The sequence below is a fragment of the Petaurus breviceps genome, unplaced genomic scaffold (assembly GCF_028583685.1).
Source record: "Petaurus breviceps papuanus isolate PSGF00001 unplaced genomic scaffold, PetGlider_PUasm1.0 339, whole genome shotgun sequence".
Lineage (NCBI taxonomy): Eukaryota > Metazoa > Chordata > Mammalia > Diprotodontia > Petauridae > Petaurus > Petaurus breviceps.
In genome coordinates, this window is record NW_027186112.1 from 1896531 (window position 1) to 1924468 (window position 27938).

The 27938-nt window shown below is 39.4% G+C and overlaps 1 protein-coding gene across 1 annotated transcript; it reads right to left on the reverse strand.

Annotated features, from left to right (window-relative positions):
* Positions 1-16250: 16250 nt before the first annotated feature.
* Positions 16251-25000, reverse strand: LOC138167971 (zinc finger protein 383-like). The gene is made up of 3 exons (XM_069096951.1): positions 24957-25000; positions 16742-17052; positions 16251-16555 (listed from the first exon to the last, which is right to left on the reverse strand). The coding sequence occupies exons 1-3, from the start codon at positions 24998-25000 to the stop codon at positions 16251-16253; spliced, it is 660 nt and encodes a 219-aa protein (XP_068953052.1).
* Between the last annotated feature and the right edge of the window lie 2938 nt (positions 25001-27938).

Consider the following 27938-nt stretch of genomic DNA (forward strand, 5'->3'; position numbering starts at 1 on the left):
CTCACTTTGAGAAGTGTTCTGTGATTTGATCTGTATTCTGAAAAGCCATTGTCGAGAGCCCCCCTGGCTTTGAAAAACCCAGATGTTGACTGGGTATGGATGTAATGGTTGGACAGTTTGGAAATCTGTCTACTTGATCTGTTTCTGTCTTGATAATTCTGCCTGTATGCTTTGAAGTTCGGGGTGCTGACCTTTTTCCCCTGAACAAGGTAAACGATATATGTCTGACTGATTAAAGTAAGCTTGTTAACACATTTTGAGTTGCTTTCCTTTATCAAAGCAGATCCAAGAACCTGTATGGGCGGCAAACCCTGAGGACGCTTGGGGTGCTTGCTGCTACAACATTACACCTCCTAATGAAATTTCATTATTCTTCTTGGCTGCTCTATTACATTGTTTTATTTTTCAATTTGTTCTGAACTTAAACATCAAATAAAATGAGGATTTTCATATACATAGCAGAATAGAAAAAGAGGATTATCCATGAAACTGTATATCTCTACTATGTACAGCTTGCTTTTTAAAAAAGGATATATAAGGGGCGGCCAGGTGGCACAGTGAGTAAGAGCATCAGCCCCAAAGTTGGGAGACCTGGGATGGGTTCTGGGCTCAGATACTTAACACCCACACAAAATAACTGGCCGTGTAACCTGGAGCAAGTTACTTAGCCCCAATTGCTTAGGGGCGGCCAGGTGGGGCAGTGAGTAAGAGTGCTGGCCCCAGTGTTGGGAGACCTGGGATCGGTTCTGGCCTCAGGTACTCGGCACCCACACAAAAATAACTGGCCATGTAACCTTGAGCAAGTTACTTAACCGCGATTGTTTAAAAAAAAAGATACGTAAGTTCAGTTTGGAACTTTCAAAGCTGTCCTATTTGTCTATGTTTCTTCCTGACTTTCCTTCTGTTCTCTATATTTTTTAAAAAGATTCCACAATGACCCACTCTTCTTTTCCTTTTTTTCCTTCTGGCTACCCTATCCCTACTTCCCCTCCTCTACCCACTCCCCCACAATAGAAAAAAAAATCTTTGTAACAAGTATGTAAAGTCAAGTAAAGCAAACTCTGACATTGATTATGGCCAAAAGTGTATGCCTCAGTCCATCACCTCTGTTAAGAGGTAGGTAGCAGCTTCATCATTAGGCCTTTGTAACTGCATTGATCAGAGTTCTCAACTTTTCAAAGTTGTTTATCTTTACAGTGTTGCTGTTATTGTATATATTGTTCTGGTTCTACTCAATTCATTCTCCATCTGTTCATACAGGCCTTCTCAGATTTTTTTTCCGAAACTATTCATTTTGTCACTTTTTAATGGCACAATAATATTCCATTGCATTCATATAACATAATTATATAATTTATTATATATATATATAATTAAATAACCCAGTGACAGGTACCCGTTTAGTTTCCAGTTCTTTGCTACTATAAAAGGAGATATTAATATTTTTGTACGTGAGATCTTTTCCTCTTATGATCTCTTTGGGTACAGGCCTAGTAGTGATATAGCTGGGTTATAGGGTATACCCAGTTTAGTGACTTTGGGGGCACAGTTCCAAGTTGTTTTCCAAATGGCTAAATCAATTCACAGGTCCCCAAACAGTTCTTTAGCATGTTTTTTTTTTACTGAAGTCCTTCCAACAATTGCCATTTTCTTTTTTTTATCTTTGCCAATCTGATGAGTATGAGATGGAACCTCAGAGCTGTTTCAATTCACATTTCCCTAATGATTATTGATTTGGAGCATTTTTAATGAATACTGATAGCTTGGATTTCTTCTCTGAAAAACTACCATTCACATCTTTGACCATTAATCTACTGGGGTTATTATTCTTGTTCTTATAAATTTGGCTCAGTTCCCTATATATCTAGAAAATCAGACCTTTATCAGGGAAATTTGCTATAAAGATTTTTTCCCAGTAATTATTTTTTTCTAATTTAACTGTATTGGTTTTCATTGGGGAAAAAACCTAAAATTTTATATAATCTAAATTGTCCATCTTATCTTCTGAGATATATAAGATCTGAGATTCTCTTTATGTCTTCTTTATGAACTTTCTCTATCCAGAGTTGAAAGATTAATTTCTTCCTTGCTCCACTATTTTGCTTATATCACCTGTTAAAGTCTAAGTCATGTATCCATTTGGAATTTATTTCACCATTGTGAAATATTAGTCTACACATAATTTCTGCCAGACTGTTTTCTGGTTTTTCTGGCAGTATCTGTTGAAGAGCTACCTCAGTAGCTGGAGTCATTTATGTTTAATGAGCCCTATATTACTTTGTTTATTTACCTATGTATATCTCATATCTAATCTGTTCCACTGACTGACCTGTTTATTTTTAAACCAGTATCAAATTGTTTTGATAATTATTACTTTGTACTATAGTCTGAGGCATGGTACTACTGGACTTCCTTCTTATTTCTCTTTTTTATTATTTCTCTTGAGATTCTTGGCCTTTTCTCTAGATGAATTGTACCACGCGACCCCCCAACTCTATAAAATAATCTTTTGGTGGTTCAGATGCCATGACACTGAATAATTAAACTAATCTGGGCAGTGCTGTCATTTTATTAGCATAGACTCCTCATAGACAATTAATATTTCTCCAATGTATTTCTTTTTTTTTTTGGAGGGGGGAAGGCAGGGAAGCAATTGGGGTTAAGTGATTTGTCCAAGATCACACAGCTAGTAAGTGTTAAGTGTCTGAGGCCGAATTTGAACTCAGGTCCTCCTGACTCCAAGGCTGGTGTTCTATTCACTGCACCACCTAGCTGCCCCTCTGTCTTTGTTTCAATAAAGTGTTTTATAGTTGCATTCACTGTAGTTCACGTGAGTCTTGGTAAAAAAAATTCTCAAGTATTTTATACATTCTGTAGTTATTTAGAATGGAGTTTCTCTGTCTCTATCTCAGAGACATGATGACTTCTATGGATTTTTTTATATCCTGAAAATTTGCTGAATTGTTTCAAATGATTTTTAGTTGACTCTTCAGGGTTCTCTAGGTAGACCATCATATCCTCTGCAAAAAAAAAGCAACAATTTGATTTCTTCTTTGACTGTTTTTATTCCATCAGTTTCTTCTTCTCCTATTCTAATAGCTAGCATGTCTACTATGATACTAAATAGTATTGGTGGTAATGGAGATTCTTGCTTTACCTCTAATATTACGGGAAAGGCCCTTTTTATTACTCCATTATATGCAATGTCTGATTTTCATTTTATATAGATATTATTTAATATATTAAGGAAATGTCCATTTATTCTTGTGATTTCTACTGTTTTTAACAGAAATGGGTGTGAATTTTGGGAAAATTGTTTTTTTAGTATCTACTCATATAAACATGATTTTTATTTTTTTTATTATTAGCATGATTTATTCTATTTAGTCATTCTTATGTTGAACTAATCTTGTATTCCTAGTATAAATCCAACCTATCATAGTGTATGATAATAATAGCACCTACTATGTGCCGAGCATATATTAAGCGTTTTACAAATATTTGATGCTCACAACAACACTGGGAGGTAGGTGCTATTCTTAGCCCCATTTTACAATTAAGGAAAGTGAAGCAAGTAGAGGGTAAACTTGCCCAATTAAGTGAATGAGGCTACATTTGAATTTAAGTTTTCCTGACTAGGCCCAGTTCTATAACCATTTTACCATCTAGCTGCCATCTAGCCAACATCTTTTTTTTTTTTTAATTTTATTAATTTGTTTCCTTTTAGTTTACAGGATTCAATTCCACAATTTGTCCCCCTCCCTCCCCTCCTCCCCCCATGGCAGCTTATAGTCAAGTATAGGATCTGTAAATACTTTCACATTATACATTGGTCAGGTTATAAGGACTGATTGTATTGGCTGGAATGAAAAATGGTAAAGAGGACATAAGATCAAATAAGAGAACGAAAAAGATCAGGTATTTTGCTTCCACCTGGATATAAACTTAGTTCTTTCTTTGGATGCACATTTTTCTCTCCATCATGAGTCTTTTGGGATTGACTTATATCACTGCATTGCTGAGAAGAGTCCAGTCTATCAAAGTTGGTCATCACACATACGTTGTGTCTGTAATTGTGTACAAATTTCTCCTGGTTCTACTCTTCTCACTCAGCATCAGTTCTTTTAAGCCTCTCCAGGTAAATATGAAGACTGCCTGCTCCTCATTTCTTATAGCACAATAGTATTCCATAACATGCATATACCACAACTTGTTCAGCCATTCCCCAATTGATGGGCACCCCCTTAATTTCCAATTCTTTGTCACTACAAAAAGAGCTGCTAAAAACATTTTTGTACATATGTAGCCATCATCTTTCAAATATGATACTGTAGCCTATTTGCTAATATTTTATTTAAAAAAAAAAAAACTTTGAGCATACCATCAACATGCCCAAATAAGAACATGAATCCTGACTAGCCCTGGTACAATACTGTGTTCTACACAGATGTCTTATATGAGCTTTCCTGTGTACTCCCACAGTGTGCTGACAAGAACTTGGCAATGTAAACAGCTGGCACTGAATAAGTATTTGTTGAGTTAATGCTGACTGAAACACTATAAATTTAATCTTTCACCCTGCCAGGAAAGGGAAAGCTCGGGTTCACAAATGTTCCCTTCTCTTCCTACCCTACAGAGAGAGCAGAATAGAATAAATAGTGTGCCTTAAGAAAAGACTCCCTGCCCCATAACAGAAGGCAAACAGCATTTATGTTGGGACAGGCTGCAAGAATCTGGTGGAACAGAGCTGAATCTAGGCATCAGATTCAGCAATGGGTACTGGGAGTGACAAAAGAAGGAAATGAGCATAAAGACTGCAGGATTTCAGGGAGAAAAAGGAAAGTAAACACAAGTGCATCTGTAATGGGAATGCAAATTTGGAAGATCTTCCCTGCCCCTAGGCTAAAGTGCACCAGAAGCCTGGGGAGGGAGGCTTGTTTTTCAGTAAATACTTTTTGATTGGCCAGTGGGTCAATAAGGTTATTTCATTCTCTGAGCCAGGAGAAGGCTATATAAGCCCTGATGTGTAGCTTTGTTTTGGGACTCACTTTGAGAAGTGTTCTGTGATTTGATCTGAATTCTGGGAAGCCATTGTTGAGAGTCCCCCGGCTTTGAAAAACCCAGATGTGGAAACCCAGATGTTGACTGGGTATGGATGTAATGGTTGGACAGTTTGGAAATCTGTCTACTTGATCTGTTTCTGTCTTGATAATTCTGCCTGTATGCTTTGAAGTTCGGGGTGCTGACCTTTTTCCCCTGAACAAGGTATACGATATATGTCTGACTGATTAAAGTAAGCTTGTTAACCCATTCTGAGTTGCTTTCCTTTAACAAAGCAGATCCAAGAACCTGTGGTAGCTGCAAACCCTGAGGACGCGCTTGGGGTGCTTGCTGCTACAGCATCCCAGGACCAAAATGCCTAAAGATGCTATAGAAAAAAAGGTCCTACTAAGCTAGAAATGCTGGGCCACCAGGGTTGTGCTTGTCTATCATCTGGGGAGCAGCCAAGCTAAGTGCCAAGAGACTCATTATCAGAGGCATGCTTGTCAGGGATGAATTTTTTTGCCCTCAACTCCTGAAACCACCAGTTAGGTAAGGGAAGAGTGCCAATACCAATGAAATCACAAGTAGGCTAGCAAACAATGGTGCAATCAATCAATGAGACACCAGCAAGGTCAAGGTCAGGGTAAAGCATGATGGCACATCTATATCCAACCATGGTACAGAATAAGAGCTTAGATGGAATGATTTTAAAAGGTCAAGGTGAAGGTGAGGATGGCAGGGGAAACAGTGGATATCTGGGAAGAAAGATAGAAGGTAAGCAAACACAAATGCCCCTCTTCAAACTCTGCTTACTTTAGACCATAACTACGCCCACTACTTTTCTACCTCTGCCCTAGTAGCCTTCTCATGTTAGCACTGCTTCCTACCCTAGAGCCACCTCCTCCAAATGACAAGTTCCCCCCTAAAAGCTCCATTGAGGAAGTACCTACACCAGCCATGCTCACTTGTTTGGTTTTTTTCTTTTTGAAGAGGGGAAGGAAGGGCAGTTGGGGTTAAGTGACAGTGTCTGAGGCAGGATTTGAACTGAAGTCCTCCTGACTCCCGAGCTGGTGCTCTATTCACTATGCCACCTAACCACCCTGCCTGTTCACTTCTAACTCAGCTCAGTTCACCACTGCCTGACTTTTCTACCCTGCCCTGCTTGGGTATATTGCCCTGTTTATTGATTCTTTTTTATCAGTTATCTTCCACCATTAGGATCTAAGTTCTTGGAGGACAGGGACAATTTTCCTTTTTCTTGTATTTCTATCCCCAGTATTTAGTACAGTGCAATTACTCAGACCACAGCAAGTACTTAATCAATGCTCTAGCTATCTTAAACCTTCCTATAGTTGGTCCAAGGCAATTCATCAGTAAAGAAAGCCCTCCTACAGGAGGCTAAGTATAACTCTGCCAGAACTTATTAACTTTTATCTCCACTTGGAGGAGATAATAGCAGGCAGCTTCCCAGGAAAGGAAAGCTCACCTAGGATTGAGTCGCCATCAATGTTAGATGAAGAGCTGCCATCACTTATTCTCCTGGGTTGCCTCAGGGGGAAGGGCACAGGTACTTGGGGAGCAGGCAGATGATGGAAAAAGACAAAGGATGCAAGAGTGACACTGGACCTACCCTGTGGTTCCCCTATTCACACCCACTGGGGATCACCTGGAACCACAGATCTTAAAGGGGGTCCATAATACAGTCCCTCTCTTCCACATCACTAAATCACTACCAGCCCCTTGGTCTAGCTGCCATGGGGACTGAGGTAATGGGAGTGAGGAGTGGGATAAAGGGGAATTTCTGAAGCACTACAGTGAGTTACATAATAAAGCTCCATAGTCCCCAATACAGAAAGATTAAGAGATTCCTAGAGGGGCAAGACAGACTGAGACCCTGACAGACATACACATCAGCCCATTTACTGCAAGAAGAAAATCTCCTCTGAACCTTGCTTTCAAGCTAATTCAAAGTTGTTCTATCTTTTCTGAAGCCTTATGGTCATTATTTGTCCTGAAGTGAATTTCTGGCTATAAGACTTTTTTTTTTTGAGGGCAGTTGGGATTGTGACTTGCCCAAAGTCACAGCCAGTTTTTGTGTTAAGTGTTTGAGGCTAGATTTGAACTCAGGTCCTCCTGACTCCAGGGTTCATCTTCTATTCATTGCGCCACAGAGCCGCCCCCAGGTTATAATACTTTAACTGTTGTTGTTGCTGGTAAGTCTTTCTCATTGTGTCCAACTCTTCATGACCCCATTTGGGGTTTTCTGGCAAACACCCTGGAGTGGTTTGCCATTTCCTTCTGCAGCTGATTTTACATATGGGGAAACTGAGGCAAACAGGGTTAAGTGACTTGCCCAGGGTCACACAGCTAGCAACTGTCTGAGGACAGATTTGAACTAAGATAGTTCTTCCTTACTCTGCCCAGCACTCTGTGAACTGTGGTGCCCTCTAGCTGTCCCACAGTTTACATTTACTACCTTTATAATCCTGGGCCAATGATTGCCCTTTGTTGGTCTTCAGTTTCTTCATCTGTAAAATGAAAAAGTTAAACTAGGTGCTCTCAAAGAACACTTCTCAGTTTTCAAATTTACTAGTGAAAGTAAATGACATTCTAAAGGCAAGTAAAAATTATTTATGAATTGTATACTAGAATGGAATTATTCTATTTAAAAAGATACAGGGGGACGGCTAGGTGGTGCAGTGAACAGAGCACTGGCCCTGGAATCAGGAGGACCTGAGTTCAAATCTGACCTCAGACACTTAACACATACTAGCTGTGTGACTTTGGGCAAGTCACTTAACTCCACTTGCCCTCCAAAAAGCAAAAAAAAAAAAAAAGAGAGAGAGAGAGAGAGAGAAAGGTACAGAATCCTAATTCAGGCTACTAGATATCTACATAAATATCTACACAGCATCTGTAATTTTTTAAATCTAGATTTGTAATTTCAATAGTATTGAAGATTCTCTGGTATAGAAACCCCTTCCACCAATGCCAATCTACAATTCCACTGCAACTTGCAGTCTTAAAGCCTGGGGCACTTGGAAGCTCCATGATTTGCCAAGGGTTTCATAGATATTATATGACACAGCAGGATTTGAATACTGCTATCCCTGACTCCAAGGCCAGCTTTATATCCACTATTCCATGCACTTGGAGAGAATACATCTAGAATATTTGGCCTTATCCTCTCTCATAATCTTTTGTCAGGAATTATCAACTTCCTGTTGGTTAGCTCTTCCTGCATGTCTTATAAGCTTCCCAAACTAATAATTCCCAACCAGAACTCATATTAACTCCTAAAGCTGCACCCTTTTCTTTCCTAAATCTGTACCTCCTCTATACTTCCCTATTAAATTATAATAATTACTAGCTATATAACACTTTAAGGTGTGCAAACTGCTTCACAGATGTTATCTCATGAGAGCCTCAGAAAAACCCTGCAAGGTACTTGTTATTAGCCTCTCTTTAAAAAAAAATAAAGGAAAAAATTGCTGCAGATAGAAGTTAAGCTATTCATCTAGGGTTACATAGTTAGTTAAGTGCCCAAGATGGGATCTGAATTCAGGCTTTCATGGCTTCAAGGCCAGTTCTCTAGACCCTGAGCCACTCAGCTGGTTTCTGTTCATACTGTCACCATTCTACCAGTTACCTAAGTTCAGAACCTCAGTCATCCCTGATTAAATATTCTCTACATGTGGGGAGAAGGAAACCTTCTTCTAAGTCCCTCTTCTCACTTTCAGACAGGCTTGCATATATGAAAAACTGTCATATGGAAGGAGGAGTACTATTATATAATTATCATGGCCATCCTTGACCCCAGAGAAGAGTTGAAAAAAAACATCTCCCTCTTCTTTTAGCACAGTCAGGGACTATAGATGTCAAATATTCCATCTCCTCTAAGACACAGTTGATGTGTTAGTTGGTTCAGATGACATTTTATTCTCTTTATTTTTGAGCATTTAAGGAGGAATATGTTTGGAAATGAACATTTGAAATGTTAATGATTTGAAAATAAAATATATTTTTAAAGAAAAAGAAGAGGCCCCAGATAGAACTAGGAGAATTTAGTTAAAAATTAGTGAGGTATATCAATATCAATATCAAAACGTCTTAACAATAAAAGCTGAACCAAAGTGGAATCACTGTGGAAATAGCCAAGGCTCCAGCCTGGGTCCTCTTCTCTTTTCTCTATATGCTTTCAAAATGACCTTCTCCATTTTCAGGGGGTTAAAATAACTACTCTATGGAGATCACCAAATATTCATATATATGTGTGCGTGTGCACACATATATGTAGGTATATTCACACACACATATACATACACATATATCACACCTCTCCTGAGTTCTAGTCTTCCACCTCCAGCTTCCTGCTAGAAATTATCTAGAAGGCCCATGGTTATTGCAAACTCGCCACATGCAAAACAAAACTCATTCACTGTCTCTAAACCTAACCATTCCTCACTTCCCTCTTCCTGATGAAGGCACCACCTTCTTCCAGTCACCCCATTCACAACCTTAGAAGTCATCTTTGACTCTTCCCTCCCCATAATTTAACTAACTGAGAAATCTTGTTAATTCTGTCTCAACCTGCATCCTCTGAAACAGTGGTGTCAAACTCAAAAGAAATGGGGAGGGGAGCCACTAAACCACAGTTAAGGTTCCCTGTGGGCACATACTGACTTAGGAAATCACATCAACATTTATCTATGCTTTGTTGCATTCTTTATTTTAATCTGGTTCCCATAAGGGAACGCTCTGGCTGTCCACATGCAGCCTTTGTGTTTCAGTACCTCTTCTCTACAACATATGTTCTCTTTTCTACATCTTCATGGCACTACTTTATTGGTTCTCTTCCTACCTAACCACTCTTGAGAGTCCTTTGCCAGATCACTACCCACATTCTACTCCTTAAGTCTGGGTGTGCCCCAAGATTCTGTCCTTAAATCTCCTTTCTGCTCTCACACAAGCTCCCAAGGATTTCATCTTATGACTCCCAGGTCTATATATCTAGCCCTAGTCTCTGTCTAAGCCCCAGTCTCCTGCCACATCACCAACAGTTTTCTGAACATTTCTCACTCAATGAATTTTAGGCATCTCAAATCCAAAATATCCCAAACCAAAATCATTACCTTTACCCATAAGCTCATCCCTCATCTGAATGCCTCTATTTCCATTGAGGGCACCATCATCTTTCTGGTCATATACCATATGCTCATAATGTTAAAGCGGACACTAACACCACCTGGGTGAGCAGTGAGTTGCTAAGAACAATCCTGAAAAGATGAAACAACACCACGTGTTGTCATCTGACCTGCAACTGCACCTAAGGTGCTGGGCCTTGCCATTTTCTCTGCATATTCACTCTTTTAAATGTTTTATCTCCCTCACTTTAGAATAAGATCCCTTGAAAGCCAGAAGTGTCTGGGATTTCTATTTATAACCCTAGTTATAAATAGCAGTGCTTGGAACATAATAAACAGTAAATGCCTTTTAATTCACTCACTCTTGATTCCTTTCTCTCCCCATTCCAGTTGCTAAGTCTTAGGGACTCTGTAACACTCAAAAGGCCACCAACCTAGTTCAGGCCCTCATCACTTCTTGCCTGTACTATTTACAATAGCCTCCTAATTGTCTCCCTGCCTCAAGTCTCTCCTCTCTCCAATTCATCCTCCAAAAGCTGCCAAAATGATATCCCTAAAACATAGGTCTGACCATAGCTTGGACTCCTGCTCCTCAAACTCTGGAGACTCCATCCTATCTCTAGGATCAAATTCAAACTTTTCTGACACTTAGAGCTCATCACAACCTACCTAGACCTACCTCTGCCACCTTAATATACATTACTCTTTCATAGAGCCTATTAATCTTTTTTTTCTGGGCAATTTAATCATTTTATTAATAAGTCCAGCATGTTATTAATAAAAGGATGGTCATTTGACTATCTCTGTTACATCAAAGGCCCCTAACGATGGTGGGATCACAGTTTATATGCCCTTAGAAGATGAGGTATTTCCTAGATGGGGTTTAGTCAATTCTGATTGGTTAAACAAATGGAAGGTGGGTTATCTAGGGGTAAGTGACTTAGCTCAGTCAAATCTTGGTCAAAAAGACATCAATTTCCTTATCACCCCTCTTAATAATGAGAATCATTATTTCCCCAGACCTGTTTGTACAAACACACTGAGCAGGAATATACCCATTAGCCTAAACTTAGAATATATTTTATTAATCTTGCTGTTCCTCACACATGACCATCCATCTCCTGTCTCCTTGCCTTTGGCCAGGCTGCCCTGATGCCTTGAATATATCCCTACTCACTTAGCACCTCCTAAGAGCCACTAGTTTCCTTCAAAACTCATCTCATACATCACCTCCTACATCCCTAGCCTACATGACTACCTCTCCTAATCCCTTCTGCCTGCTGTTGCTTCCCTCCTAAAATTACCTTGTACTGGTTCTGTATTTACTCATTTCCCAGGACCAAAGATCCAAGAGCTGGAAAGAACCTCAGAGGCCATCTAGTTTAACCCTCTCACTTTACAGATGAGAAACAAAGATCCAGAGAGGTTATTTGAACAAGGTCACACTATTAGGTAGGGCCAGGATTCAAACCTAGGTCTGACCCCAAATCAGGCACACTTTCCATTTGTACCATACCACCACTCATATAGACATAGGTATACATTTGATTCCTCCTATAGAATATAAGCTTCTTGAAGAAAGAGACTGTTTCAGTTTTGCTTTTGTATTCTCAGAGCCTTGCAAGGTTGCCTGGAACATAGAAGGCATTCAGTGAAGTCTTGCAGAATTGAATGGAATGGGCTGCCTAGGCAAGTATCCCTTTCCTCTCACAGGAGGTCTTCCAGTGGAAGCTGAATGACTAGTTTGTCAAGGAGGCTGTCGAGTAAGTCCTTGGACTAGCTGCCCTCTGAAGTCCCTTCTGTGAACAACCATAACCTATCCCAAAGTGGTCTGCGTTGCCTGGTTGGATAGTGAGCTTCCCAGTGCTACAAGTCACAAGCAGAGGCTGGACGGCTGTTTTGGAGGGAAGTCACCTCCCTCAAGACCTATCAACCAAAATTCAACCAATAAACAAGCATGGTCGGCTACTATGCATCAGGCACAGAGCTGGGGATGGAGGTCGGGAAGCAAAGTCCAAAATGAAAGAGTTCCTGCCCTCAAGGAGCTTACACTCTATCAGGGGAGACCATACACCACATCTCCTATCTCCTCAATATCCCACATCTCCCTGCCCTGGGCTCTGCACACAGCAGTCACTTAACGAGTATTTGCGGCACTGTGGTCTGCTGGCTGAATGAATGAAATCTCACACATTCTCTTCTCAAGGGTGGGGCCTCCCGCAAATCCCTTCCTCTGCTGGAGCCTCAGTTTACCGCCACTGTCCAAGTGAGTCCAGGAGATGATAGCGAAGCGCCCAAGATGTCTGAAGTCCTGTGACTGCAAGACTCCTCCCATCCCCAACCTGGACTCAGCCCCTCCCCAATCGGAAACTACAGATCCGAGGACCTTTAGGGAGTCCCCCAAGGGCCAAGGCTGACAAGAGCCGGAAGCAGCTCCGCAAGAAGCCGGAGGCCAGGAGAAGAGGGTAGGCACGGACCAGCTCTCCCTCCTGGCCACGTGCGGCCCCTCTAGGCTCACAGGAGGCCTCGCCGTCTCACTGGCCTGAGCCACAGCGGAGCTGGGCGGAGCGTGAGGAGGCTTCCCCCGCCCCTTCCGAGCCCGGCCCCAGGCCAGCACCTGCAAGACTAGATGCCTCCCAGGAGGGATCCCAGAAACAGCTGCTGCTTAGAGGGAGCCGGTGGGTCGCATACTCAAGTAACAGCTCCCATTGCTTTAGCCAAATCCAGCCAGGCATGGCGTATCCTTATTTTTACAGATGTGGAAACTGAGGGTTAAGGAGATTCAGTAGTTTGTCCAGAGTCCCCTGAATTTTCAAACGGATGTGTCACTCCTTGTCAGGGAAGTTACAGTAGGGAATATTTTTCAAGGATGTATTGGACTGGACGCCAAACTCACTTTAATCAATAAGCATTTATTAGGCTGCTGCTTATAAGTCAGGTAATGTGCTGGGTGCTGAGAGCACGAAGGAAAAAAACATTCTGTCTTCATGGAGCTTCCATTCTATCAAGGGAGACAAACTATACACATGAAATATACAATGTAATTTAAACAAGTGCTAGCAGCGTAAAGGATCAAGCTAGGTCTCTTATAGAAGGTGGCACTGATCTGAGCTTTAAAATAAGCTAGGGATTCTAAGACGCACAGGTGAAGAACTACATTCTAAATATGGGGGACAGTCTTAGAAAAGGAGATAGGAGATGGAATGTCATGTGGAGGAACAGCAATGTCACTCTGTCTGGACTGCAGAACAAGGAAGAGGATTAATGTACTATGAGGCTGGAAAGACAGACTGGAGCCAAGTTATAAAGAGCTTGAAATATCAGAGGAGTTTTGATTTGATATCAGAAATTACAGGGAGCCACTGGTGTTTACTGAGCAGGGGAGTGATATGGTTAAATTTGTTTTAGGAACATCATTTTTGGAATACGGGGCTAAAATGAAGAGGGGAGAGGGGAAGACCAATAAGAAGACCATTACAATAATCCCCAGTAAGAGATGACATCTGAATTTGGGATGTACCTGTGAAGGAAACAGATGGGGAATAAACTTGAAAGAGGTTGTAGAATTGACATTTGATTGGATATGTGGGATGAGGCAGAGTTTGAGGTTGTGAATCTCAGAAGGATGGTGCCCTTCAAAGAATTAGGGAAGTTCAGAAGAGGGGCACTGGAATCTTTCATTCATAGATTTAGAGCTGGGATTTGAACCCAAGTCTTCCTGACTTTAAAGCCAATAGTTTGTCCAGTCTACTATACCTCTCAATGTTGCGTCTGAGATGTTTATGGGATATCAAAATGAAAAAGACCAATAGGCAATTGGTGGTATTGGATGGGAGTTCAGGAGAGGCTGTGGTTGCATACACACACACACACATATGTATCTGTATGTATGTGTCTGTGATTCACCTACATAGAGATAAATGATGTCATAGGAAATACAATCATGAAGGATGAGTTTAGAGTGAGGGCCTGGGACATAGCTCTGATTGTTTTGGGGAGGGAAGACATTCATGTCAGCGCAGGCAAAAAAAGTTTTAAAACCATGGGAAAAGGAGTAATATCAATGGCTGGGAGACTGCAAGACTATTCAAATGTGCTTAGCACAAGGTCTGATTCTATTATATTTTGCACTACAACTACTGCATGTTTATTGTAAGAGGATAGCTCCAAGAGAGAAGTTCCAGTGCCATTTATATTAAAAAATGTATAGTAATGATTCAATCTCCCTTCATGCCTAACAGTGCCTTAACAGTACAAAATAGGTACAAAATAAATGACTGATGAATAGAGTAAAGAGCAAAAAAGACAGAAGAAGATTGAGATGTATCAAATGAGAAGCAGAGGCCATATGTTTACAATTAAAGATAATATTTGTCATGTCAATTTTTTCTTCATATCTAGCAAACTAAACAGATGAGGGTCCTTCCCTTGAGAAAGTTAACGGATTTAATCATATTTTGTTACAGTATAGATCCTGCCATTTAACAAAGCTACAAACATTACACATATGGATTTCATGTCACTGTTTTCAGATATGGGAGAGATAACAAAAACTTTGAAGGTCAGAGTAAGGATTCAAAGAAGTTTCAGGTTATGAGTCAGGGCCAACTGAAATGAAATGAAACTTAATATAAATAAATGAAAACTCCTACATTTGGATTATCAGATATATAAATACAAAATTAAAAGGGATGGTTAGAAAATAAATCACATGAAAAATACCTAGGGGTTTTGCTGAATTGCAAACTCAGTATGACTCAAGAAAATTATAAGGAACCCCAAAATATTTAAGATATTTAACAAAAATGCTAACATGATATTAGGCTGAAATAATGCAGGCATGACCTCAATCTGGACTGTTGTATTCATTTCAAAGCACCATAAATTTAGAAGAACATTGAAAAACTGGACTATCTGAAGGAGGGCAAACAGGACAGTGGGAAAAATGAAGATAACTTCAATTGAGTTGAAGAATGTTTAGTGTGGACCAGTGATTCTAAAACTTTTGGTATCAGGTGCATCAGTACCAGGCCCTTCCCACTTGCTCCCCCAGAAAAGAACTTTGTTTATATAGGTTATATCTATATCAAAAATTAAAACATTTGACTACTAACATAAAAATAGTTGTGCCTTGAGGGACCTCTTAAAAAGATGTCTTGGACCACAGTGTGAGAACCACTGTTCTAGGGAAAATAAAACTTTGGGGAAGGCATGATGGCTCACCTTAAATATCACAAAAGTCTAAAATGAGGGAAAAGGACCAAATTTTGTCACCAAAGCAGAACTAAGAGCAATGGCTTAAAGATGCAGACAGGCAGATTTCAGTATAACGCGAGGAAAAAATTCTGAACAAAATGTTGTCTAAAAGGATAATAACCTTGCTCAGGAGGTAGAAGAATCCCTATCATTGGAAGAATTTGAGCTGAGACTGGAAAACCATTTGATAGGGATAATGCAGGCAAATTCCTTTTCCTTTACAAGTAAAGGTCAGATGACTTCTGAGGATCTGCCACCTCTAAAAAGTTGTAAGATCTAAAAATGAGGTATTAGTAAAGCCACTCTCACATTCTCGTTGATTTTTTTTGTATGACTATTCAGATATAAATTAAATGAAGGGTGCTACAAATGCACAAATGCAGCCTTGTTGGCATGCGTTACATTTATAGTTACATATTGGTTCTCTAATGTAGTTTAAGGAATGGATTCAAATCTGAGGTTTTTTCATATTTGTCAGTCATTCAGGTTCTTTCCAGGCAACTTTATATGGCTTAAAGTATCAGAAAGTTTAATATAAATTATTTTGGTTGTATTACTCATCAGCATGAGTTCTCTGATGTAGAATAAGATTACAATTCCTATGACAAGCTTTCCCACACTGATTACATTCTAAAAGCTTCACTCTAGTATCAATGACCTGATGCTGAACAAGAACTGACTTCCGAGTGAAAGCTTTCCCACATTCCTGACATTTATAAGGCTTCTCACCAGAGTGGACTCTCCTGTGCCTGATAAGAAGGAACTTGAAGTGGAGGCTTTCCCACATTCAGTACATTTGTGGAGCTTTTATCCAGTATGAATTCTCTGGTGCAGCCTAAGTAGTGAGCTTTGACTAAAGGATTTTTCACATTCATCACACCCATAAGGTTTTTCTTCAGTATGCATTCTTTGATGTTGAATAAGCTGTGAGCTCTGAACAAAGGCTCTACCACATTCACCACTTCCATAGGACTTTTCTCCAGTATGAATTCTTTGATCCTGAATAACTTGTGATCTCTGAAAGAAGCCTTTACCACACACATAACATTTATAGGGTTTCTCTTCAGTATGAATTCTCTGATGTAAAATAAGGCCTGAAGTGCAACTGAAACCTATTGAACATTTAGGACATTTATATGGTTTCTCTACAGTGTGAACTGACTAATGTTGAATAAGACATGAGTGACAACTGAAGACCTTCCCACACTGATTACATTTGTATGGTTTTACTCCAGTATAAACTATCTGATGCTGATCAAGAGTTGAATGTCCACTGAATGATTTCCCACAGCACTTACATTTATAGGGTTTTTCTCTAGTGTGAATTCTCTGGTATTGAATAAGGTGCAAGTTCTTAATAAAGGCTTCTCCACATTCATTACATTTGAAGGGTCTCTCTCCTGTATAAATTCTCTGATGTGATATAAGTTGAGAACTCTCAACAAAGACTTTTCTACATTGATCACATCCATAAAGTTTCTCTCCAGTATAAATTCTTTGATGTTGAAAAAGGTTTGATGTCTGACTAAATGTTTTCTGACATTCATTACATTCAAATGGCTTATCTCCAGTATGAGTTCTCTGATGTCCATTAAGCTGTGACTTCACACTGAAAGTTTTACCACATTCATCACATGTATAAAGTTTTTTCTCCAGTATGAATTAACTGATGTTGAATAAACTGGTGGCTATAAGTTAAAGCTTTTGAACATTTATTACATTTATATGGTTTTTCTCCAGTATGAATTTTTTCATGTTCTCTCAAGTATAAGCTTGGACTACATATTTTTCCACATTCAATACATCTGTGTAATTTTTCTCCAGTGTGAATTCTCTGGTGTAAAACAAGGTCTACATTCTGCTCAAAGTTTTTGCCACAATTGTCATATGCATTGTCCTTTTCTTTTGTTATTCCCTTCTGATGTGCAATGAGTGCTGATTCTGCCCCAGATACATTACATTTTTTTGGTGATTACCTCTATAATCATTTTCTTGTGAGTCATCATGGCTTCACTGAAACCTTTGTTAAGGCAAGAACATTTCCTCAAAATCACTGCTGTAGAGTTTCTCTAATAAATGTTTAAAGTCCTCTCAGGTTTAAAATATTCTCCAAACTCATGTTCTTCATTGAAATCCTTTTGGATTATTTCCAGTGTTTCTCCATTTGACTCTGCTCTTTTTAAATTTCCCCCTTTTTCATGTAACTGCTTATTCTCAGTTATTTACAAATCTGAAACAAGAAAATGAAAATATAATGTTCTCTATGCTGAGAAAAAAAACACACTAGGAGAGGCATCACTGACACTTCTTTTAAGCACTATACAAAGCTATCCTTGTTCTCAGAACTAACTAAAATCTAGAAAGAAAGTGAAAGGTTGGGAAGAGGAAGAAGGAGAAATTTATTAAAGGTACAATCTAGATAAGGGGGATAATGAACAGAGAGTGAACCAGCTGAGGAGGGTGGAACATTTGATCAGTGGAACAGATTATGCAGAGGAGCTGGGAAAGAGCAAGAAATTTTCAGGTATAACCAGTGTGTATGGAAGACAAGATAAGTTTTCAGTAAGTATGTGATAGATATTCTGGTCCGTGGTGAGATGGCCTGAATAGGTAAATAAGTATATCTGTTGGCGGAGTAATTAGAATGATAAGAGAAATAGAAAAGAATACTTCATTAGGTAATGAGTCCCTAGGCACCAGAAGAATTAGGAAAGAAAACAATTAAATTGGTGCTAACAAAGAAGAAAGAGAAGGAGAGTCAGCATAGTGAACCCGAAAAATATTGGATTTGGCATGACAGAACCTCTGTTGAAATCCTGCCTCTGATACTTACAAGCTGTGTAACATCAGACAAGTCCCTTTACTGCCCTAACCATGTTTCCTCCCCTAAAATCTGAAAAGGTTAGACAAAATTATTTTTCAGGCCTGTTCCTATAAATACTATTCAACTATCAGAGCATGGTAGGCGAAGTGTGACACAGAAGCTGAAGTTACAGGGAAATGTCACGAGGTGAAATAGTGGGAAAGACAGTCAAAGATGATGGTGTCTCATTCTGTCTCTGTCTCTGAAATTAGGAAAGCCATTATCTCAGGAAAAAGGCTACATCCATAAGAACTGAATTTTTTCAAGAGGAAATAGAATAGGGTACTTTAGTATCTCTCTCATTTTCAAAGATCTTTGAAATATCACTGAAAGTGTTTCAGTAATCAGTGAGTTTATCTAGGTGACCTGAATTTATCAAGGGCAACTAGGTTCATTCTTACTATCTCTCTGCTTAGTCTGGCTATCAATTCCTTATAAGGCATTTGTATTCTGTTCCTCCTAGTACAAGAGTAATTCTTTTTGGTATAAAAGAGAAGCAAAATTAAAAGTGAACCATTCTATCTTCTCTCTCTGTTCAATTATCATCATCATCCCATTCACCAAGCAGCAGGCCTATCCCTTCTTTGGTCCTCCCCTTTTCTCCCAATACAGCTTCTAATAAAGAAATTTTTAAATGTCTTTATTACTGTTCTCATCCACCCTACCTCATACTGGGCTTTATCATGCCTGATTCTACTTTTATAAGACAATGCCACATTTTCTTATCTTTCTCTTTTACCTGTCTTTACTTCCATATTTTGTACATGATTTTAAAAATGTGAGTTGGTGAGTTCCCTATGCATCCACATTAGTCTCTTCAGACAATTCCTATTTTTCTTTCACATTGACATTCTTCCCTTTGTATACCTAGAATTTCATTCTCAAGAGATTTCCCATCCCTCCTAGATGAACTTTTCCTATAGAATTTAATCTATGGCATCCTACCTATTTTCCTCTGAACTCTTGGAGTTCTGCCTTCCCAAAATCTCGGTCTACTATGCATTCTCTTGGGAGAAAATAGTAAACTACAGGACAGAGCAGTCATTTCCCTCCAACCAGTATCTCTCTGTTAATGAGAAGCAGCCCCCATTTGGGATTTCCCCTTGGTGGCTCCTTCACCTTTTAAAGAATATTATCAGTAAGGTACATCAGTAAATTGTTAGGGGCTCTGCTATGGGGAGAAAGAGCTTAAGCAGATCTCTAAATTACCAGTCTCCTCTTACTTCTCACTCTTTTTACCCTGACCAAGATTATTCACCTGTGATCACCTTCCTAGAAAATACATACCAATTGAGTTGTTTACTCTTGATTTAATCCCTAGTCATACCCTGCAGTGGCTCTTATCTATACAATAGTCTAGATAAGGCTTTTCATTAGCAGCTCAAACCAAAAATAAAGACAAAGGCACAGCTCTGCCAGAGGATGGCCACCCTTACCTGACCTTCCCATTTGGGTGAGCAAAGGCATTATCCCCTTCATTCCTGCCCACTGGAAATGGTTCCCAAATTGTTTCCTCTCTGAATCCTCAACCCTTTCATTGGGCAACTCTTTCCCTTCAGCCTCCTACCATTCCCAGTCAGGAAACTTGTCACCTCTAATCTAGATTACAAACAACAACAAAACAGGAACATGTCATATTTATAGAGCAGTTCAAGGTTTACAGAAAACCCCACAGCAACCTGATAAGGTAGGTAATGCACATTCTTTCATCTGCATTTTCCCCATAAGTAAAGTAACTAAAGCTAAGAGTAATTGTAGGGTTTCCCCACAGTCACATAGCTATTATGTGTTTGAACCAAAATGCAAATCTAGGTTTTTATTCCAAGTCAAGTGCTCTTCTCACTACCATGCTGCTGTTCATCTAGCTCCCAGGACCCAGACTTCTCCACTTGTCATTAACACTTATAAAGTTCCTAGAAAAAATTTTAGAGACTAGACAGTTGATAAATGTTGAAATGAAACTTAGTCTTTCTGCACACGGCTATGGACAGGCCACCTGAGGCAATGTTGATGCTGTCTTACCAAGTCTTTCTTTTTCAAGGACTTCCCTAGAGAGCACAGAATGCCCTTGATCTTCTGGTTCTCTCTGCTTTTTCCCAAAGCAAGCTCTTTTCATTTATCTATCTATTGTCCTCAGGCATTTTCCACTGCAATATTAGAGACAGTCAGTGAACAAGCACTTATTAAGTGGTTACTATGTGCCAGGCATTGTGCTAAGCACTGGGGAGACAAAGAAAGGCAAAGAAAGAAAAAAGAAAAAAACAAAACAAAACGTGTTACTAGTCTCAAAGAGCTCACAATTTCACAGGACAGACAATATGAAAACAATTATGTATATACAGTACAATTATAGGGTAGAAGGAAGAATATCTCGAAAATTTGAATAATTATGGCAATAAGGATGATGAGGATTTCCACTAACTAGTGCCTCTCACTCACCTGTGCAGGAACCTCTCTGGGATTGATCTTTTTCCTTAGCTTCCTGCAGATCCAACAGCCAGGGCCCTTCCCCCTGCTCCAGCTAGGAGATCACATCAAGCTTAGAGGCTGGAAGTCCTGCTTGTATGGAAGGAAAAAGAATAAAAAGATTTGTACTAGAAATGGAAGGTGAAGCAGGCTATAGGAAACAGGTGGAAAGGGAGCAAAAATGCCAAGAGCAGAGGCTTCCAAAGAGAACACTCCAGCCAAAGTAGGAGTCCCTTGAAAGTTGAGAATTCAAGCACATAAGGACAAGATCACACAGTTGTGGAAAGGGCATTTGTCTTAAAGTCAGAAGACCTAGATTCAAGTCCTTGCTTCTGTTATCTTGGGCCAGTCATTACCCTCCAGCCTGAGTTTCCTAATTCATAAAATGGAGATAAAAATTGATTTCTCTCAAAGGATTGTCATGAGAAAAGCAGTGTGTAAAAAGTAGTATACCAAAGAAACCAGAGCTATTATTATTTCATGCCTCCTTCCTAGAAGGATAAAAAACTTCTATCCCCATAGGAAGTAAAATGGTTAATTTTAATTGCAAACAATTAAAAGGTTTTGCACTGACAAAAACCAGTGTAGCCAAAATAAGAAGGAAAACAGAAAACTGGGAGAAAATTTTTACAGCAAGGTTTTCTGATAAAGGTCTCATTTACCTAATGTATAAGAAACTGAGCCAAATTAATTAAAAAAAAAAACAAACCGTGGGGAATGCTCCACTAATAAAGGGTCAAAGGACATGAACAGGCAGTTTTCAAAAGAATAAATTAAAGCTATCCACAATTATATGAAAAATGCTCTAAATTATTATTGAAAAGTAAATTAAAACTCTGAGGTATAGGGGCAGCTAAGTGGAGCAGTGAATAGAGTACTGGCCCTGAAGTCAGGAGGACCTGAGTTCAAATACAACCTCAGACACTTAACTCTTACTAGCTGCGTGACCTTGGCAAGTCACTGAAACCCCAACTGCCCTGCCTTACCCCCTCTAAAAATAAAAAAATAAAAAGATCTTGAGGTATCACCTCACATCTATAAAATTTGACTCACATGACAGAAAAGGAAAAAGACAAATGGTGTAGTGGATGTAGAGAAAGAGGAGCTTAGGCAAGAAGATAGAGAGTTTTGTGAGTAAATAAATATTGATCTTGTATTGGTTTGTGGGAAGGTTAAAGGATAGCATGGCTCTCAGCATTATTATAGCTTCTGAATATCTTTGGTATTATAATGGAATCGGCTTACTGGTTTGGGGATTCTGTTTTCTGGTATCTAAATAAATCCTTCAGTTTTATCCTCTATCTGGAGAGTCTGGCATATTTTGCGAATGATCATGGGTGCTTTAAATATTGCATTGTAGCTTTAGTAACTCAATCATTTACTAAGTCATTAATTCAATCAAAAAGAACAAAGGTCAAAGTTCTCTACTCCTAGGTCACAATGTCTTAAATCTCTTCAAACAAAAAGTCTTGTTTTTTCTTAATAGAAGTCCTTAACTCAATCATCTAAATGTAAAGGTCAAAGATCTCTACCCCTAGGCCACAGTAAATCATGATCTTCTCAGTCTGCATTAAATACCCAAAGAGAGGTCTTTTCATCTTGACTCCAGGCAGGCTCTCAGCTTCCATGCTTCCTCTTACATGGTCCCACCTCCTGCCCAAATCGATCCAACTATCACCTGAGTTCAAAGGCAGACAACTCTCAGTTCCTTTTCCAGCTCCTTGTGCAGTTCTTATTCCATATTGAAGCTCAGTGTCTAATCCACTTCAAGGCCTTCAGTTTCTGTTCCTAGGAAGACAAAGCTTAACAAAGCCACAGTAACTTTCATGGACATTGCCAGCACCATCATCAATTCACTATCTGCCTGTGAAAACAATTTAGACCCACCAACAAGGTCAGAGAACTCAACACAAATCATCAGTATATTCCCAGGGCCTCTGAAAGCATCAGTAAGACCCTCTTCTGAGATTTCTGTAAGCATACAACAAGAAAATCCTCTTTCCAGGCTTCTGAACCAGCAGTAAGGTCCCAGGGCTTCTGTAACAACAGCAACGTCCTCTATCAACAGACAAATCTGATGAAGTAACATCAAAACAGACAAAGTACTGGCATCATAGCCATGCTTCCTCCCAGTTCACCTCTCTTCCCATTTCTCAGTTCTTCCCAATTCTCTTCTCAGTTCTTCTTACTTCAGTTCTCAGTTCTGCCACCACAAGTTCTGTTCTCCATTCTGTTCTCAATTGGTAGAAGTTTTCAGGATCCTAGAAGTTCTCTCTCTCTCTCAGCAATTCTCATTCCAAGCAGTCCTGGCTGGCCCTCAGAAGTTCTCAGCAACTCTCAGAAGAAGTTCTGGCTCTCTAGCTTGGGCTTTTCTTTATATATGAGATTACTTCCTCTCTTGTCTGCTCCTTCCTGCTACATTAGCAACTTCCTCTCAATGTGGGATTCACAAATTCTGGATCTTAATACTTGATACTATCAGGAACTTGAAAGACGATGCTAAGTACCTGTTTGATTGCAAATACAAGCAGAAAGGAAGATCTTCAAATCCCCATTACCATTACAACAATCTGGATGGAATCTTTCTTACCAGGATGATTAGGACATGTCACTCCCACACACACCATACACTCCAGTCAAGTTGGCCTGCTTGCTATATATTATTATCATTATTGTTTGAACATAGCTACTTAATATACAGAAGTATTACTAATTTCTTTTAACCTAGGGGTGCTTTGAAAAATTTACTAAAACACAAAGTATACCAAGAAACAAGAACATTTGGGAACCTCTGGTCTCTCCTGATCCACTTTATTTGTAAGAGTCCTCCCTTCCAGAAATCACTTATCATTTTCTATTTGACTCCCCTGGCTTCCTTTACATCCCAACTAAAATCTCATCTTTTACAGAAAGCCTTTCCCAGCCCCTTAATTCTAGTGCCTTACCTCTATTATTTCCTTTTGTCCTGCATACAGCTTGCTTTGTATATATTTCTTTGCATGTTGTCTCTCCCATTAAATCATAAAACTCCTTAAGGACAGACTACCTTTTGGCTCTTTTTGTATTCCTAGCACATGGAATAGTGCCTGGCACATTTGTTGCTGAGTCATTTTTCAGTCATATCTGATTCTTCATGACCCCATTTGGGGTTTTCTTGATAAAGATGAAGCCATTTCCTTCTCCAGCTCTTTTGCAGATGAGGAACTGAGGCAAACAGGGCTAAGTAAGTTACTTGCCCAAGGGTACACAGTTTATAAGTGTCTGAGGCAAGATCTGAACTCAGGAAAATGAGTCTTCCTGACTCTAGGCCTGGTGCTCTATCCACTGAACCACCTATCTGCCTGGCACAAAGTAGGCACTCAACAAATGTTTACTGTTTATTTACTTTAAGCTTTGTGGTTTCCCTCCAGTGGATTATAATCTCCTTGAAGGCAGGAACCACTTCAACTTTATCTTTGAATCTTCAGGGATTGGCACAAAGTACACACTACCAGGACTGTGGAGAAAAAAGGTTTAGTGCAGGGGCTGCTAACTAGTACAGTGGACAAAGTGCTGACCCTGGAGTCAGGAGGACCTAAGTTCAATTCCAGTCTCAGACACTTAACACTTTCTAGCCCTGTGACCTGGGTAAAGTCACTTAATCCTGATTGCCCTGCCTTGCCCTCTCCAAAAAGCAAGGAAAAAACAAAAGGTTTACTGGAGGTGTCAGGAACCCTTTCCAGACCTTACCAATTTTCTCTGCCCTAGGTAAAAGTGATTTCCCCTTCCTCAGATATTCCTAGGGCACTATACATTTTTTTTTCACTTTCCCTTCACATTCTACCATATACACTTGAGACTATCATTACCACTTATCTTAACTACTGCAAAAGCCTCCTAACAGGTCTCTATACCCTGATTCTCTCCCCATTCCAATTCATATACTAGCTCACATTTATATAGTACTTTGGGTCTGAAAAGTCCTTTATATGGATATTTCATATGACTTCCAGAATATTTCTATAAGAGAGAAATTATTCATCTCAGAGAAGTCAAGAAAATTCTTACTGCCCATACTGAATACAGTTCAAATGTCTCCAAAACTATAAAAAAAATCTGTACCACCGGCGCCTTTCCAATGTTATCTCATATTCCTCTCCTCCACATTCTCTATGCTCTAAGCCAAAATGGACTATTCACTGTACCTTTCTACATGCTGCTCCCTATGTCGGCAATGTCCACCTCCCATACTTGCTTTGCACTTTCATTGTGTCCAACTCTTCAGGAGCCCACTTGGGGTTTTCTAGCAAACACCCTAGAGTGGTTTGCGTTTGCCATTTCCTTCTGCAGCTGATTTGACAGGTGTGGAAACTATGGCAGAGTGAAGTGACTTGCCCAGGGTCACACAGCCAGCAACTGTCTGAGGACAGATTTGAGCTAAGGAAGATATGTCTTTCTAACTCTGCCCAGCACTCTGTGCACTGTGGTGCCCTCTAGCTGTCCCAGAGTTTACAACATTTACTACTTTTATAACTCTGGGCCAATGATTGCCCTTTGTTGGTCTTCAGTTTCTTCATCTGTAAAATGAAAAGGTTAAACTAGGTGCTCTCGGAGAACATCTCCCAGTTTTCAAATTTACTGGTAAAAGTAAATGACATGCTAAACCCAAGCAAAAATTATTTATGAATTGTGAACTGGTGTTGAATTATTCTATTTAGAAAGACACAGAATCCTAATTCATGCTACTATATATCTACATAAATATCTAAACAGCATCTCCAATTTTTTAAATCTAGATTTGTAATTTCAAAAGTACTAGGAACTTTCTCGTATAGAAACCCCTTCCACCAATGCCAATCTACAATTCCACTGCAACTTGCAGTCTTAAAGCCTGGGGCACTTGGAAGCTCCATGATTTGCCAAGGGTTTCATAGATAATTTTTTTTAAAGCAATCAGGGTTAAGTAACTTGCTCAAGGTTACATGGCCAGTAATTTCTGGGTGTGGTGCTAAGTATCCGAGCCCGGATTTGATCCCCAGGTCATCCCAACACTGGAGCTGGTGCTCTTACTTGCTGAGCCACCTGGCCGCCCGTTTCAGATATTATATGTCACAGCAGGATTTGAATACTGCTATCCCTGACTCCAAGGCCAGCTTTGTATCCACTATTCCATGCACCCTCTCCATCTATTTGGAGAGAATACATCTAGAATATTTGGCCTTATCCTCTCTCATAATCTTTTGTCAGGAATTATCAACTTCCTGTTGGTTAGCTCTTCCTGCATGTCTTGTGAGTGTCTCAGACTAAACAAGTCCCAAATTTGTTTAAGGAATATCATTTTTGGAAAATGTGGCAAAAATGAAGAGGGGAGAGGGAAGACCAATAAGGAGACCACTACAATAATCCCCAGTAAGAGGTGATATCTGAACTTGGAAGTATCTGTGAAGGAAAGAAATTGGGAACATACTTGAGAGAAGTTATAGACTTGACAACTGATTGGATATATGGGATGAGGCAGACTGAGGTTGTGAATGAGTTAGAACGATGGTGCCTTTGAAAGAAACAGGGAAGTTCAGAAGAGGGGCACTGGAATCTTTCATTCATAGATTTAGAGCTATTTAAGCTGGGATTTGAACCCAGGTCTTCCTGACTTTAAAGCCAATAGTTTGTCCAGTCTACTATACGTACTACACTGCCTCTCAATATTGAGTCTGAGATGTTTATGGGACATCAAATTGAAAAATTCCAATAGGCAACTGGTGGTATTGAATGGGAGGTCAGGAGAGGCTGTCATTGGCTATACATACATATATACATGTGTATGTGTATGTGTATCCCTGTGACTCACCTATATAGAGATAAATGAACTCATAGGAAATATGATCACCACAGGCAAGTTTAGAAAAAGAGGGCCCAGGACAGAGCTCTGATTGTTGGAGAGATAGTAGGCATTCATTGCACTGCAGGCAAAAAAAGTTAAATTCAGAGGAAAAGGAGTAATATCAATGGCTGGGAGATTGCAAGAATATTCAAACTTGTTTAGCACAGGGTCTAATTCTATTATATTTTGCACTATAACTATTACACACATATTGTAAGAGGATAGCTCCAAGAGAGGAGAAGTTTCGAGTGCCATTTATATTAAAAAATTTCTGGTAATGATATAATCTCCCTGGGTACCACATAGTGCTTTAAACATAACAGGTACAAAATAAAAGATTGCTGAATAGAGTTAAGAGCAAAAAAGACAGAAGAAGATTGAGATGTATCAAATGAGAAGCAGAAGCAATAAGGGGTTGTATGTTTACAACTAAAGATAATACTTGTTATGTCAATTCTTTCTTCATATCTGATGAACTAAACAGATGACAGTCCTTCCCATGAGAAGGTTAAATGATTTAATCACATTTTGTTTCAGTACAGATACTAACATTTAGCAAAGCTAGAAACATTGCACATATGGATTTCATGCCACTGTATTTAGAGATGGGAGGGATAACTAAAACTTTAAGTGTCAGAGTCGGGATTCAAAAAGGTTTCAGGCTATAATTCATGGCCAACTGTAATGAAAACTAAATGTAAAGTCCTATATCTGATTACCAGATATATGAATAAAAAATTAAAAGAGATGGTTAGAAAATAATTCACATGAAAAATATCTAGGGGTTTTGGAGGATTTCAAACTCAGTATGATCCAAGAAAGTGATATGGAACCCTAAAATATCTACTGTATCTATCAAAAAGGCTAACATGATATTAGGCTGAATTAATATAGGCATGACCTCAATCTGGACTACTGTATTCGTTGCAAGGCACATATTTTTAAGAGGATATCGAAAACCTGAACTGATTTAGGGGGCAACGAGACAGTGGAGAAAATGAAGATAATTTCAATTCAGTTGAAGAATGTAGTGAGGTTCAGTGGTTCTAAACTTTTGCTATCAGGACCCTCAGTACCAGGCCCTTCCCCCTTGCTCCCCCAACAAAGAACTTTATTGATATAGATTATATCTACATTCACCACATCAAAAATTAAAATATCACATTATTATTATGAAAATAGTTTTGACCTTGAGAAAACTCTTAAAAAGAGGTCCTGGACCACAGTTTGAGAACCACTAGTCTGGGGAAAATAAAACTTTGGGGAAGGCATGATGGCTCACATTAAGTATCACAAAGGGATAAAA

What these genes read in the sequence shown, in the direction of transcription:
- LOC138167971 (XM_069096951.1), bottom strand. Translation starts at nt 25,000, where the DNA reads ATGGGAGGTGGACATTGCCGACATAGGGAGCAGCATGTAGAAAG. An exon ending in AGGGAGCAGCATGTAGAAAG is followed by an intron (nt 17,053 to 24,956) that starts GTACAGTGAATA and finishes TAAAACTTTCAG; the next exon opens with TGTGAAGTCACAGCTTAATG. An exon ending in TAGAGAAAAACCCTATAAAT is followed by an intron (nt 16,556 to 16,741) that starts GTAAGTGCTGTG and finishes AATGTTCAATAG; the next exon opens with GTTTCAGTTGCACTTCAGGC.